At 37.0% G+C, this 16078-nt stretch overlaps 1 protein-coding gene across 1 annotated transcript in view; it reads right to left on the bottom strand.

Annotated features, from left to right (window-relative positions):
• BLTP1 (bridge-like lipid transfer protein family member 1) overlaps positions 1-16078 on the bottom strand; it is a 142299-nt gene that overhangs the window by 90510 nt on the left and 35711 nt on the right. Inside the window, 6 exon segments of the mRNA XM_072406825.1 lie at positions 6066-6183; positions 7910-8001; positions 8545-8623; positions 10591-10747; positions 12113-12263; positions 13153-13232. Coding sequence (XP_072262926.1) covers positions 6066-6183; positions 7910-8001; positions 8545-8623; positions 10591-10747; positions 12113-12263; positions 13153-13232 — 677 coding nt within the window.

Below are 16078 nucleotides of genomic sequence, written 5' to 3'. Positions count from 1 at the left end.
CTGACCTTTGGGGAACACCAACAGCGAGGTGAGTGGGCGAGGTGGAGTTACCATTGAAGAAACCTAAAAGGAGCGGTCGAACAAATAGGAAACAAACCAGGAGAGAGGAGTGTCACTGATACCAATGGAGCACATGATTTGTATTTGAATGGGGTGATCAACAGTGTCAAAAGCAAAGGAAAGGTCAAGGAGAAAGAGCAGGAAAAAGTTGCCTTGAGACTTAGCTCTGATGAGGTCATTGGCCACTTTAGTAGGGGCTGTTTCAGTGGAATGGGCAGCTCTAAAACCATACTGGAGAGGGTCAAGGAGAGAGTAAGGGTTCCCTGAAAGGTTAATATATAAGTGCAAATAATGAGTTCACACTTTAATGTGAAATTTTATTTATTCTGGCTCCAATCAGCTGTGAACTCATATGACCTCTCAACGGAGATCCTCCATTGAGAGGTCATGAGTTCAGTACGCCTGTGGTCACAGCTGATTGGAGGCACGTGCCCTGCACCCACGTGCCTCCAATCAGCTGTGACCACAGGTTACCATGGTCCCTGGGCTGTAATTATCATTGATTAGTACAGACCAGGGACTGTGCGAACCGCGACCGTGGGAACCTGCGGTCACAGCTGAAGGCACGTGGGTGCAGGGCACATGCCTCCAATCAGTTGTGACCGCAGGCGTACTGAACTCATATGACCTCTCAATAGAGATTCTCCATTGAGAAGTCATATGAGTTCAGTACGCCCTCCTGAATTTTTTCTTGCCTTGTAGTGTTGTGCGAGTCTTGACATGTCTTTTTAAATGTATTTGGTGGTTGCAGAAGCTCTACACAGTTCCAAAAAATACCCCAAATTTTCCCCCAATTGACTTTAATGATGTCTGAATTCGACGCTCGATAACACGATCAATACTGTTGAATCAGTACACATCTCTTAAGTTCCTCTATGAAATCTTGCTGCCAAGAGAGGGAGCTTCCTGAGCATGCTCAATGTGAGCTCCCTTGAGAGTGGGCATGTACTATAGACCTCGGCAATCAACTGTGGCTGCTCCCTGCCCACTTTGTACTGTGAGATAATTCCAGCAGCAGCATGAGAGCTGTGTCTGTGTTAATGCAGCTGTCATTATCCCAATGTATAAACCTTCTTATCTCCTTCACCAATTATTGTAGAAACGTGAAACTTTCATGTTACACAGGGGACCCTGTGAACTGTTACTAAACACCCTGAACATGCCATGTTGCCAGATACAGGGTCCCAAACATAAAATCCTATGTTTTGGGGTACAAAGAAGGTTAGCGGCCCCTATAACTGAGAGGACGCATTGTATGGTGTAGTTTCCGCTCTGTGGTACAGGAATGGTGAGCAGGGAGCAATATATGACCGGCTAGCACTGTATGATAACTTTAGTTTTGTATCTTTCAGATATTTCATTAATAAAATATTGCATTGATAAAATGAGCATCAAATGGAGAGTGCAGAAATTCTTGATTTGTCATTTCCTTTATTTGGTGCATGTACATTACAGTAACTAGAAACATTTCATTTTATTTTCATTTTAAAATAAAACTATTCTAATTTTAAATATACATCTTTAGTATTTGTTTGCATTGTGGCCTGCAGGTTTTGACGATTTTAATCAAGAGCAGCCCCCAGATGAAAAGAGATTGGGCACCACTGATGTTACATCTAACATCTCAAAACAGTTACTAGAAAGGTGTCAAAACTATACCCTGTAATACTCACCTGTCCCCATTATGTCACAGGGAGCTGCCATCTTCTTCCTTATTCTCTTCCTTCAAGCAATCTTCAGCTATCTTGATTGGATGGGCCAGCCGTGGAAGTTCATCCATGCCAGAAACTGCAGGGGAAGCTGTGATTTAGGCAGGTAAGAAGAATGCTTATTGCGGAAAGGAAATTGCCTGTCCCTTTCTGAAATAAAGCCAAGCCTGATCACAAATGTTTTAAGTGGAACTTTAGATTCACTTTTCTATTGTAAGCATGGTATTCAAATAGGTAAGCTTCGCAATATTATTTGTATGTCTCATTAAAAGACAGCTGCTGTGCATGTTTTTTAGTTTTTGTTTCCATTATTTTGCATTTAAGTTTAAAGCTTAAAGCTTTCAAAAAAGAAATCACTAATAAATTAGTAAAGCAAACCAAAACAATGCTAAAACTGGATTCTCAACAAAGTATTAAAGTCGGATTGCAAATTAAAATTTTGAATGCAAATAGTCGGGTGCAGGTAAATAAAAGCAGTTCAGTTTACTCAAGGTAAGCAGGATATCTATAGAGATCCCCATTTGTCTTCTAATGTATTGTGCAAATGAAGTTGCTTAATGGATGTAAAAAAAATATGGAAATTTTCTAAATTTCCTCGAGTTTGATTCTGATCTCTCCATGTTTTTCCCCAAGTGTACTCTAGCTTCATGCTGTCTCTTTCTAATTTACTGGTGAAGTGGGGGACTCTCCATTTCTGTTCTCACTGATTTGATCAAATTGTTTAGATCATATCTAATTTAATTTTAATGTTTAAGATGACATTAAAAGTCTATTCAGGCAATGCAAGGGTTATTAGAAAAATTAGCGTAATTGAAAAATAGCGTAAACCAATAACACCGGGGAACAATTTTGAACAAATTTTTGGTTGACTTCAATTTTTAAGCTTATTTACACTAAAATAGGTATGCTGATTTTGAAAGGGCAGTTAGTTTTCTTCTATCACGTCGGGTTTTTTCTCTACCGCTTATAATAATGCGATTACTGTAGTGTGGATTTGAATAGGCTGTTCATTTACACGCATGACAGTGTGTGCTGCTGTACGTAGTGAAAAGGCAAAATTTATTTTTCTACTTACACACATATTTCCTTTCTTTCAGATCATGTCTGGCTCTGCTGTTTTTCGACGTAAGTGCCTAAACAACCCTGATTTATTTTGGTATATCTGTGGCAGTTTCACCATTCCCAGTCAAAGGGCAAACATCAGCACACTTGTAGAACAAGCCTATTTGGCATATTTCAAAGTTAAACTTGGTGACCAAGATAAGTCTTGGGCCCCTCATTAGACATACAAACAGAGTGTCGAGGGTTTATGGATGTGGACAAAGGGAACAAGTGGTAAGATACCATTTGGCATACCTATCGTCTGGTAAAGCCAGGAGATCATTTCAGTGACTGTTACTTTTGTATAGTGAAAAATTCAGGATATAACAAGGAAAATTATTGTAACAGTTTGTCCTAGTCTACCATCGGCAATACGCCCAGTGGCTCCATTCAGATAAAATCCCAGTGCCGGTTTTCGTTACACTACCCTCTCTTGAAGAACATGATGATGGGGATGAATTAGGTGACAATAATGATGAAGTTTGAAACTGAAGAGGACTCTGTTGGTAAGGGATTTGATCAGCATGAGTTGATTGACTTGATTGATTGACACGTGATTTGGGACTATCGAAGGCTTCAGAACTCCTAGCATCAAGACTGCCTGAGAAAAACTTACTTGAAAAAGGAACAAAGGTATAATACTTTCGAACCAGAGAAATTGCATTTCTGCAGTACTTTAGAACTGACAGTGGCTTTGTGTATTGCCATAACAAACCTGGATTAACCTCCTGGGCGTTATACTGATGTCTAGATTTCTGTACCAAAAGCGGTACACTGTTTTTCATGAATTTTTTTTTTTAAATTGTAGACCTGTAACTTACAGAAATATGTCCGAACAGGGTTCTAGTAGATATCATGAATATAAAAAAATGTTTGAAACACACAATCATGTAAAAAAAAATTACTTTTAATAAAATTAAATAAAAAACACAAAAATCAAACAAGCTTAAACAAGAATACATAAATAAATGAAAAATACTGAAAATGCGATAATTCGGTATACTGTATAGTAATATATTTTTCTAAAACACCTCCCTAGTGTGGTAAATTTTATAACAGAGTCCAACGTCACATACCTATAAACAAAACCACATAAATATATTTTGTATTATTTTGTATTGGATTGGATACAGGACTTTGTATTGAATCCAATACAAAATATTTGAATTTCCTGGTATGACCCCCATCGACGGGCGCACGCACGGACATCATCAGGAATCGCCGAGGGACGCGTACGCGAACGCCGGGTATTCTAATTCTTTCCAAACTTTCATGCAAAAAGTGTTAATTTTTTGGCATGGAAATTTATTTTAGATTGTAGGCTATAATTCACCAAATTACTCAAAAATGACTTATAATTCACCGAATTACCGCATAACTCACCGAAATATGTCCAAAATTTTATAAATTTAATAATATTTTTTTTATAAAACATAAAAAAAAAAATAGTGTATAATGTAATGTACCTGTACAGTAGCTTCAGGGTTCTCCCCAGGCACTTTTAGCTGGGCGCACCACCCGGCACTTTTCAGCACCCACCCGGTTGTTTTTGGGTGGTTACCAAAGAGTTTGGTCACAATATAGGGGCTGCCACCCACCTAAAATGTCTTCCCACCCGGCTTAAAAAAATTTCTGGGTTGAGCACTGAGCTTATATAATATATAATACAATTATTTAAATATTATATAATGATTTTTTTGTATTGGACTCAATACAGCTTTTTTGTATTGAGTTCAATGCAAAGCGATTTGAATTTCCCGCCCCGCCTCCTGCCCGCACCGACGTCACCGGGAAACCCAGGTGATCATCATTGCACTCACTAAAGGCTGGTGTGCTTGAGGGTCCACAGATTCGGCAGCTCATTAAATATGAACATTTTATCAGGACAATGTCAGAAGTCAAAAAGAATGCTTGGTTATCATTCAAAGCCATTGTCAAGGACTTTCTTGGAAACACACGAGCAAATAATTACAGTTGACATTCAAAAATCTGGCAACCTCCTGGACCTGAGGAGTCCCGGATTTTCGAAAATTATACTTACCTCCACACACAGGCCAGCCTTCCTTTCGCAGCATCCGCGGGCATCTGGCACAGTTCCAGAGAGAGAAACCTAACAGCTGTTTCTGCAGAACAGCGGCATCAAAACATCAGTGTACTATAGTCCCTGTATTGAAAATCGAATAGCCATCTTTCTAACTTCCTGGAAAATATTGGTGCAGTCAGTAATAAAGGTGAACAATTTCACCAAGATTTGAAGTTCATGGAAGGATGGTATCAGGGTAGATGGGATGTTCATATGATGGCTGACTATTGTTGGAGCATCCAGCGGGATTGTCCTAACACTGAACACCCCAAGAAAAGCTATAAGCGTAAATTTTTACCTTAACCGCTTACCCGATTCATTTTCAAATGTTTTACTGTCATAGAGTAACAATAAATCCTTTGTATGAACAAAAGAAATTTAAATAAACAGTACATTCAAGTTATTTCGTAATTTTTCACTGTATGTAAAATTTGTATGTTTTTTGACAAAAATGGAGGGTACCCTGTATCGTAAAAACTGGATGTGATAGCAAAAAACTGGGGTCATTTCTGGATTCACCACCGAAAAAAAGTAAATAAAACAAGTGTAAGATATAACTCAACAAAAAATGCGTTCCCCAGTGTAATCAGTGTTCCCCTAAAAAGTCTGATTGGCTAAAAAGAGTCAGGATATGTGGAAAAAATTTGTAAATTTTACTTGTCAAGTATTACCTTTGTAAGGAAGTTTTACCTTTAACGCTAAGCCTTTGTATGTATCCTTTCTGACAGTTGCAAACACCAGGAGATTAATATGAGACAGCATAAAGCTGGAACAAGCTCACTATGTTCTGACATGAGGAGTGCAGAGACGAAATCAAGACAATTTAGTGGTGTTTATTAACCTACAAATTATTATGAGGTCAACAAGAGGAGAGAGCTTGATACAGATGGAGAAGCGTGGCATACACAGAATCTAAAATATACTAGCAGCTTTTATTCCGTTTAAAAAAAAAAAAAAAAAACAACTCCAGGTTCTACCACCACCCACATATTATATTTAATAAGTAATATTATATCATAACAAAGATAGTTTACAATAATGATGACAAAAACAGACATCTTTTAAAAAAACAAGGGGGTTTTGGTAATGCTATGTGAAACCACATTCCTTACCTGTAAAAAAGCCTTTTTGAGCAAATATAAAGTGGTATGTTGCCTTGTAAACTTCAAGCTCACACTGCCAGGTTTGGGGCATGTTCCACACCCGAGGATAGCTGGCATTTATATGAAACTGAGAGAAAAGAAACAAGGTGTACACTACATTAAACATAAAAAAGGGAAAAATTAGCAAGGCCTCAGGTAGGTGTGCAGGCCTTGACAATGAAAAGTTGTCAATATGCAAGATGAAAGAAAAAAAATGATTATTTAAAGCTCAGTAGTTACAGGAAAGACCACCTCAATTGTAAAACACACACAGTAGATTCTATCATTTAGATGTCACACATATGGCCCCACATTTGACTCCACAGTACTTTGGAATACAGAAGAGCTTATGATCGACTCAGCGACTGCAAAGTGCCCAAGTCCTGTGGGTGCAAAACAAGTCGAAACCATTACCCCTAGGTCAGGGTGCAGGGTTGGTATGAGGTGTTTGTGGCAATATACCGTAATTAGCGTGGTTTTAGCCAAATGTGAAGCTGTGCATAAATCCCCACTTTGGCCTAGTCTGTCCAAAGCATATTTCTCCAGAAGTCTTGTGATTTCTTCAAATTCAACTTGACAAACCTAAGCCGTACTCCCATGTTCTTTTTAAAAGGAAGACAAAGCTTTTTTCTTGCAACCCTTCTAAAAGTTTTGTCCTTTTTTCTAACTTTACTGTCAGGAAATTTAATATTTAATGTGCTGATTGAGGCCTGTATAGTCTGAGATGTAACTCTTGGCTTTTTTTGCAATTTTTGGAGGCACTAAACGGTCTGATTTTGAGGTTTATATTGCCTGGACTTCCACTCCTGACTGGCAACTGTATTGAATGTTTTCCACTTGTGAATATTATTTATCACTGTAAAACTTCAAACTGTTTGATAATTGGCCTTATATGCTTCAGAGCAGCATACTGACAAAATGACTGCAAAACGACTGCAATAAAGAAGCGGTGCCACTTCCTGAAGATCAAATAATAAAATGCATTTGATTAGTAGCACCTGGCTGCTACTTATCCTCTTTATTTGTACAGAAGTTGTAAGGGAGTACTTAGAGTTTTTCATCCACTGCTTCTGTGTTCTGGCCTAGTTTTGTTGTTAAATAATGACATGATGTAATATATCATGTACTGTTGTTTATCTGAGGTTGACTTTACCTAAAGTTTAAGATCTGCCAAGGACCAGATGATTTAAATATGTCCTGATAAAACCTTAGACTTGAAAGAGGGTGTTTTTTTCATGCCTGTAAAAATAAATAGCCAAATAAAACAGAAAGTTGACTGCAATATTTATTTTATAGGCACTTTCTTTGCTGTCATTTTTTTGTTGCTAGATGTTCTCAATCTGGCCAGCATACATCTTGCTCCCTCTCCTAGCCCTGGTCATACTGAAATAAATGCAGCACATATCTTCTGAAAATGTACTAAAAACGTATTTTCTTTTTGTTTGTCATGATATTTGCATGTTAAAATTTATATTATTGGGATAGTCACATAAACCATTCTCTTTAGCACACACAGACAGAAAGCTATTAGACACATGTTGTGTTCTAGCTTTAGTCTATAAAACATTGTCTGGTTAGTGCGTGCCTTTAAAGGAAGCCTCCCTAAAGAAGCATTAGTATATAATTCCATAGCTACTTTAACCGGACCCTTATAATTTAAACAGAAGAGATTCTTCATCCAAGAAACCAACAATAGTCAGTCACCTACCAACAATAGTCAGTCACCTAAGCAACTTTGTTCCTTCTAATACAGCTCATGTTCACATATGAATATAATAATATTACTTTTAATATGAATAATAATGCATACTTACTGCAAGCATTTCAGCTTCTAGGAGAGACCTGAACTGCATACTAGTTGTGGTATCAACATGTAACAACTGTCCTTTGATTGTTGGAGAATAGCCTTAATACAAAACAAAAGAGACAAATAACGTTACATAAAAAGAAAAAAAAATGGTTGTTTGCTCTATTTTCATCAGTATACCAGCCAATGCCCAACTCCAGGCTAAATTTGTAGTTTTAGACAGAGCTGAGGAAAAAGAATCTCTGTCAGGCTTTTACTCCCATCTGTGCTCACACAAACTAATAACAATTATTCTTCTTTCTGGTCATGGTGTGACCTAGACTTGTTATCCCCATAAAAGCCTGCCACAATGGTTTTTCCTCACTTTATAAAAATAAATTATGTGGGTTTAAGGTTGGTATAATGCTAATTGGTAGGGCAATCCATAAAGAAACAACATCTTCTGCTAAGAAATAGGAGGCAAAAATATTAAAATTTCCCTAGCAAATATTATAAAACTACGCGTGTGCTATTTGAAAAAATATTCTGAAAAGAATATGCGGTCTAGCTTGCTGTAGGAAAGACTTTTTCATCATATGAAATAGCTCATGTGTGTTATGAAGCTCAATGTACTTTTGAGTAAAATGCTCAAAACTCTCTTACCATGTTCTGTTACAGTCATGGGAATGTTCACTTCCAAATAAGATCCTGCCCACACATTCACATGAACAGCATTTGTTTCCTGTAAAGTAAGGTGCAGGTTAGTATTGTAACCCCCTATGTATGTAATGTAACAGAAAACATTCACATATGTTACAATGTGCATCTATGTGTGAATGGCATTTAATCCTGAGAGGCATTCTAGCAATGAGCAGAGGGGGAAAAAAATGACAATAGTATTTTTTGTGCCACGGTCAAAGATATCCACTGATGCCTCTTAGCAAGATAACCATGTCTCATAAAAGGTTTCGTTCATCATTTTATCATATACCTAACCAAAATGCACCTAAAGTGGACCTAAATGCATTTTTTTTTGGAATAAAAGAGTCTACCCTTTTGTTCAAAGTAAAAATTGTATTTTTTTTTTAAGTTCAACGCAAAATCCTGTCTTGATCCCCATGACAGAATGAGGCGCAAAGCCTCTCGGGATATCCATGTTACGCAACCCGGGAGGCTCTTGGCTGCTTCTTCTTTAATGATACAGGAGGACAACGCAAGACCAAAACAAAGAAACCTACTGATGGATAGACAGATCTGTGGGATTAAAGGTAAGTGTGTGTTTTTTATTTTGGGTTTAGTTCCACTTTAAGTATGATTTCTTTATCTCAATATGTTGAGAAACTATATGTTTCTGTATTATTTCTTGCTTCTGACTGTAAAATGACAGTTACAGAGGCATCTCTGTACATGTGGAACGCATGCCCCACATTCTGGTATTAGATATAACCAGTTTTGTTAGGTTTGCTTATCCATTCCAGTGTTCCCCCCAACCTCTTTTAGCCCGGCACACCACCTGGCACTTTCCAGTGACCATCCAGTTGTTTTTGGGTGGTTACTGAAGAGTTGGGTCACAATACAGGGACTGCCACCCGGCTATTTCTTACCACCCGGCTTATTTCTGGCTTAAACACTGCATTCCAATTGGCTAATAGTTTTTAAATATTCATTATGTATGAAGGCCACAACATCCAATATCTACATGCTCTGATAAAGATTTTTGTAATAAACCTGGGGCAGCAAAACACAAAGTTACCAGAGGGGGAGCAAAATGAAACACAAAGCTACTTGAGTAAGAAACTAAATAATGCCTATTTATTTTACAACTCTGAGTAATATGTTGGCACTATATAAATACTGTTTAATAATTTATTAATATTGTACTGGGTCTCATTCACACTGTGCTTGATCTTCCTATGACCTACCCACTATAAATATATATGTTGCAACCACAGACAAGCAAAGTATTGAGAAACTGATGTAAAAAGCGCGGAGACAAGCAGAAGTAAGAGAACAGGTATTACTATTTGTAGCAACTAAAATTACCAATATACCAAACATACATCAGGTAAACCTATCATCACTGTTCTGATGCCAATATGAGCAGCAGGAGATTGCACAGAAGTTCCCTGGTATATAGACAATTTTAAGAACATGGGAACAATGAAATTATATTAAAAAATATGTAAAGATATCAAGTACCTACACATAACAGGGGTGTAGTCTAGTAAGTTAATTTGGTAGCACATGAGGAAATAAACCTAGGGAACCTTTTCACAGTGTCAGATATATCATGAACTCGCTAATATGCCTAATGCATTTAAATTAAATAAAAACCTTTGGAATGCAGTGTGGATACAAATGTATAATATCCTCACACTGCTGTTACCAAAGGTGAAGACATGCTGAAAGCCTCCTGTATGGTTCAGTGATTTCACACAGCTAGTCTCTGTATACTATTGAGACCCGAAACACAGAAAGGCCATTGTGTTACCAAATTACTATATGACCGTTGGATTCGCTGACATAAAGCTCCTTGAGAAATACAACCGGTTACAGTAAGGAGCTAGCATTACACAAACCCATACAAACTTCTTAGTGACATCTTAACAAAAATCACTTCACCATACTACCTCCCACACATATATGTTTCTAGCATTTGTAGAATTTGTTTTCCTTACACACAATACACTGAATTTATAGTCTGCTTACTTTGTTTTTGGTAAAAAGAAGATCTATTGTAGCATTTGCAATGATGTTCATTCTTAGCTCAAAAGCCTGAATCTGTCGAGGTTTGCCAGGCTGTGCAATCTCAGAAACCTTCAAAATCTGATAATCTGGGGGGAAGAAAAATTTCCACAGGCATTCCCTGTCAGGAGAAGCAAATGGTTAGGCATACAGAAAGAATAAGTCAGTGTTGCAACAAAAACACACACAAAAAATAACAAAATCTGCTTGATTAAAGAGTAAATCCGATCTTTACTGCTTAGTATAGACCTAAGCATTTTACAGTTGTATAATCACTCAGTAATCAACAATACAAAATATAATTTTGGTCTTTATATTAGGTAAATTTAACCTCAATTGAACATTGAATACATTACATATTATGCTCTATTTTTTATCAAATTTGGGGCAATCTGTGCATCAACTAGCACAAGCTTGGCTGAAATTGAGGCCTCCATACCACTGAAGTGATATACAGTTAGGTCCATAAATATTTGGACACAGACAAGTTTTTTTCTTTTGGTTCTGTACATTACCACAATTAATTTAACTTTGAAGAAGATTGCATAAAAATGTGAGGAACTAAAGCCTTTTTTTTTTTTTTTTTTTACACAATCACTTCATTTCAGGGGATCAAAAGTAATTGAACAAAAAACCTGAAAATAAAATGTTCATTTCTAATACTTGGTCGAAAACCCTTTGCTGGAAATGACAGCCTGTAGTCTGGAAATCATGGACATCACCAGATGCTGGGTTTCCTCCTTTTTAATGCTCTGCCAGGCCTTTACTGCAGCGGCTTTCAGTTGCTGTTTGTTTGTGGGCCTTTCTGTCCGAAGTTTAGTCTTCAACGAGTGAAATGCATGCTCAATTCAGTTCAGATCAGGTGACTGACTTGCCCATTCAAGAATATTCCACTTTTTTGCTTTATTAACCTCCCAGCCGTTAAGCCCGTACTATTCCCATCTAAAAAAAGTTGCAATTATCGATAAGCCCGTACTTTTCTCACTGTATGAAAATACAGTGAGAAAAGTTCGGGTTTAGCGATCACTTACCTGGTCCCGCTGCGATTGTCCATCGTCGTGTTCCAGCGTCGCTTTTGGCGTTGCTGAGTTCACCAGTGCTTTGTTTCTTTCTCATGATGTACCAAACTGTAGATTTTGCCACTCTGTTTTCTGGTTTTGCACATTTGGACATGTTCAAATTTTTATGAACCTAACTGTAAAAAAAAACCCCAGAAAAGAGAATGTCTGCACACCTCAATGAACTGAATGAACTCAGAAATGCTGAGTGAGCCAAATTTATTCACAATGATCACAGCAGGCTGATAAACTCATACACAAAAAAAAAAAAAAAAAAAACTACCAAAGGGGGTTCTACAAGCTATAGAATTTTTTTCATATGGCTTTGTTTTCTTTAAATAATGACACAGTGAAATCTGATGTGTGGGGGTCTCATGAATAAATATATATATATCTATCTCCTTAGCAGAAACAAACTTCATACATACCTCTGCCTGTCCGCCCATGGTCCATAGTTAAAATCGGTTCCTTTCCCACAGACAATATCTAAACCCCAGCATGGTGGCAAGTCTTGAAGCTTTGCATCTTCCGAGTTGCTGTCTTCCTCAACATTTTCTCCGGAGTCTTCTGGGACAAGACCTTTAAATACAAAATAAAAAAATTACATATTCTGCTGGAATGATTGTCCTTTAGAATTCCATTACTATATATAACATATGGGCCCAGGCCTCAAGTAGCCCTTGGCTTTCCAAGGGATCTAAGGACTTCATGAATACTTTCCCTTTTAAGTAGAAAAGGGTAATTACTTAGCAGAGGGCTTGATATTTAAGATAACAAAGAGGGCGTTGTGTTCACCTGAATAAATCCCACAACCCAAAGCATAAGTGGACATAAACAGCAAAGGGCCCTTTCCAAAAAGTCCCATTCACAGCAGTTCCACATAGGCAAATGAAGGGTATTGTTACCGACACAGCTATAAATTTGTCCTCCATCCTTGTGCTACCATCAATAGCCTTTAAACGACTGGACTAAAACTGATACCAATAATTACAAAATACCTTTTTAGTGCCAAATACTTCTGTGGCAGCATAAATCTTTGGAGGGATTTGGTCTTAGATTTAGCCCATGTGTCCAAAAGCCCACTAAATGCACCCATCATGTTGAAGCAACACGCATATGTTTTCTGTTAAAAAAATTTCCCCACGTACACTTTCTTCCCATTAAAAAATACATATAGCCCACAAATAAATGTTTCATTAATGGAGAAAAATGTTTGGCTAAATCAATCCTGAACCAAAACAAGATATAGAAGAACATAAACTTCTCAAGCCCTTCAAAGGTTAAGTGGAACAAACTGCAAACAGTGCATAAGGGTCACAACTGTCAAGATGATGCTCATCACAGACATCAGTGGAAGTATCAGACAAGATAGAGAAACTGGAACATTACATAAAACCTTGAAATTAATTAAGTGTGGAGCCAATTACTTGTATCAGCCAACTATTTCTAGCCTCTTGCTTTAGATTACCTGGCTCATCCATGTAGTAGTAGATGTCAACATCATTAGACTGCATGACCACAAATCCTTCTCCCATGAGTCTTGGAGGCCTTAGAATAGAAAACAACAAATTGAATATCGTAGCTTTTCCAGGTACATTAAAAGAATGTTTGCACCAATAAAGCAACCATAAGACTGTCAAATGGAGGCAGGTTAATCCAAGGAGAATAATGTCTCTATCCAGTATCACATTAGGACTAAAAATAAAAATAACAGATAAGAGATCTTTCCAGTTCAGTCTTCCTCTTTTTTTGTCAATAATTTTAATTAAGTAGCACTGGCAAGGCTTAAATGTGGAAAGTTCCATAGGATGGTTTCAGGAAAGAAAATGTAATGCATCTGCTGTTTTCTCAAGTGCATCACCCTAGAGTCTTGGCTCTGCTTCTATCATTTACTAAATGCACCTACTATACAAATAAAACTAATAGCAAATGGAAAAGGGATAAGAAAACAAAGACTTGCATTTACCATATTCTACCAACTGAATGGGATATATGCTCCATTATATGGCCTTGATCATAACCCCTTTTTTTTTAGAGAAGCCCATACTCACAGTCTGGATGTAGCCTGACCTAGGTAATCTAGGAGTACAAGCAGACCACTGCAGGCAATCCCAGATAAAGAGCCTAATAAAAAAAATATTTTCAGACACTTTAATAAAAGTGCCCCCTCCCACCAGTCTTTGGAAAAAATATGACTCATGTAATATGTGTGTTTGTGTTATACTTGTAATTCAATGGTAAAATTTAGAGGTCAACGGTAAGGTGCTCAAAATACCTTGCAAAATTCTACTTTTTTGTATTTTCAAATAACTTCTAGATCATTGCTCTCTGCATAGAAGCTGTGGTCTCTCTGCAACAGGCCACCACTCCTCTCACTAGGTTAGATCTATTTAGTAATATGCATATTGGACCACTGTAGAACGACTGCTGCTTCCACAAAAGGTAATGCTTTGCAAGATACCTGTTTTATCAACCCTAAATTGAACTATTAATTTTTGGAAAAAGCTAGAATTGGCCATTAAAGATATACTATCAATAAATCCAACTGCCTCCCATTATATATTGCCAGATAAGTCACTGGTAAAATAGGATGTTAAAACTTAAATAGGAAAAGGTGATGTAATCTCACAATAAAAATGTTAGGTATTGCTTCCACTATCACACAGCTATGTATAAATTCACACTAAAATGAATTTTACAAGTTGTCTCACAAACCTCCTGGGTCTCGAAAAGACACAGTTTGGACACAATTCCCCTACTTTCAAATGCCCTAAATTTTTATATTTATTTGTCTTCTTTGGCCTTTTCCGGGGTATTTCTGTGCTCAACAGCTTATTACAACATTACATGGGTTTACTTTTTTTTTAGTATGTATAAAGAAGCCACACAGGGTGGCATCACATTACTGTTCTGTCACATTACCTTATCAACACAGACACACCACGGTCATGACTACCTCTACAACGAATCTACTGCTCAGTGTACATGCAGTTACTTCCCTACATCAGCACTTGAGACAGAATTGCTGATAACAGAAACAGGATGGGTAACCATATTATGTAAAGTTAATCCGGGTCTCAAGAGTGCAAGAACTAGAAGGGATTTACGCAATGTACTATGCAGAAACATCTGATATTAATGCTTCTTTTTTTGGCACTTACCTATGAAAGAAGTTTCATAATGATACAAATAAAAAAGTACAGGCTGAAAAATGTTACATTTATAAAGAAAATTTTACTTCCAAGTCTGGAAAATTCCTAACTCTGCATGTAATATGACTTTTTAAGGCCATCATTTTCTATCCTACTTACTGTACTTTAGCCTTTAATTTTGTCATGCTTTTTGCCTAGATATAGTATGAGGACATGGGGACAGTGCAAACAATCTTTACATGGTAATTCTGACTAAACAGTTTGAATTTGTTTTAAATATTGTAGTTTGGTTTAAACTGGAAATACAGGCAATGAAATCCAACAGATGCTTCCAAAAAACAAAATGCAAACACAGAATGTACAACTACAGCGATATGATTAGGTGCCTTTAGTAAAGTTTTTATGTTTCTCACAGGTTCTTTTTAAGTAAAGGAAATTAAAAAGGTATGATGTACTTTATTGGAGATAGCCTGATAATTGTAACAATATGGTGAACACCCATGTAAATAACGATAAAAAAGGTTGTACTAAAAATCGTAGGGCACTTTAATGCTCAAGCAATAAGCACAATTAGCATATCGTAATAATCCCTTAAAGTTACAAGTAAATATGGTAATATTGGGGTTTTTTTTTGCAAGCAGGCATCATATTATTTTCCCTTTCAGACATAGTTAATATATCTTGTTTTTCTATTTCCAACATTTTAGATAATCAGGCGTTTTCATATATACATTCTCTTGTAGATGAGTATTTTTGCTTCTGACTATCCTAACCTCAAATTTTGCTGTGTCTGGGTTAACGTAAAAACCTTTTTATGATTGTCCAAATGAAGTTTTGGACTTCTAAAGAAAATTTTACGTACCTGGGTATCTCTCCTTTGAGAAGTAAGCTTTTTTAAACATGAGACTATGCACGATGTATGCACTGTAGAGAACACTGTAGAGAAGTCGTGTGCATACACATATACATATTTATAAAAACAAAATTTCTCTATTGTAGCCACCATAATATCATTTCTAGTGTCTCCTTCTAAAAATCCCAGTTTGATGAAACTGATCTGCGAAATGCATAACCTTTGAAATAGGCATATATGTTTTTTTTTTTTTTATGTACCGTATTTTTCGGACCATTAGACGCTCCGGACTATACGACGCACCAGGTTTTCCGCACGGGAAAACAAGAAAAAAAAAATTCATTTGATTTCCCCTGAGATCCAGCGTGCGGCACTTGTGCCCGCCCATG

The sequence above is a fragment of the Pyxicephalus adspersus genome, chromosome 3 (assembly GCF_032062135.1).
Source record: "Pyxicephalus adspersus chromosome 3, UCB_Pads_2.0, whole genome shotgun sequence".
Classification (NCBI taxonomy): Eukaryota; Metazoa; Chordata; class Amphibia; order Anura; family Pyxicephalidae; genus Pyxicephalus; species Pyxicephalus adspersus.
The sequence above is the reverse complement of the archived record's forward strand: the minus strand, read 5'-3'. Positions and strand labels throughout refer to the sequence as shown.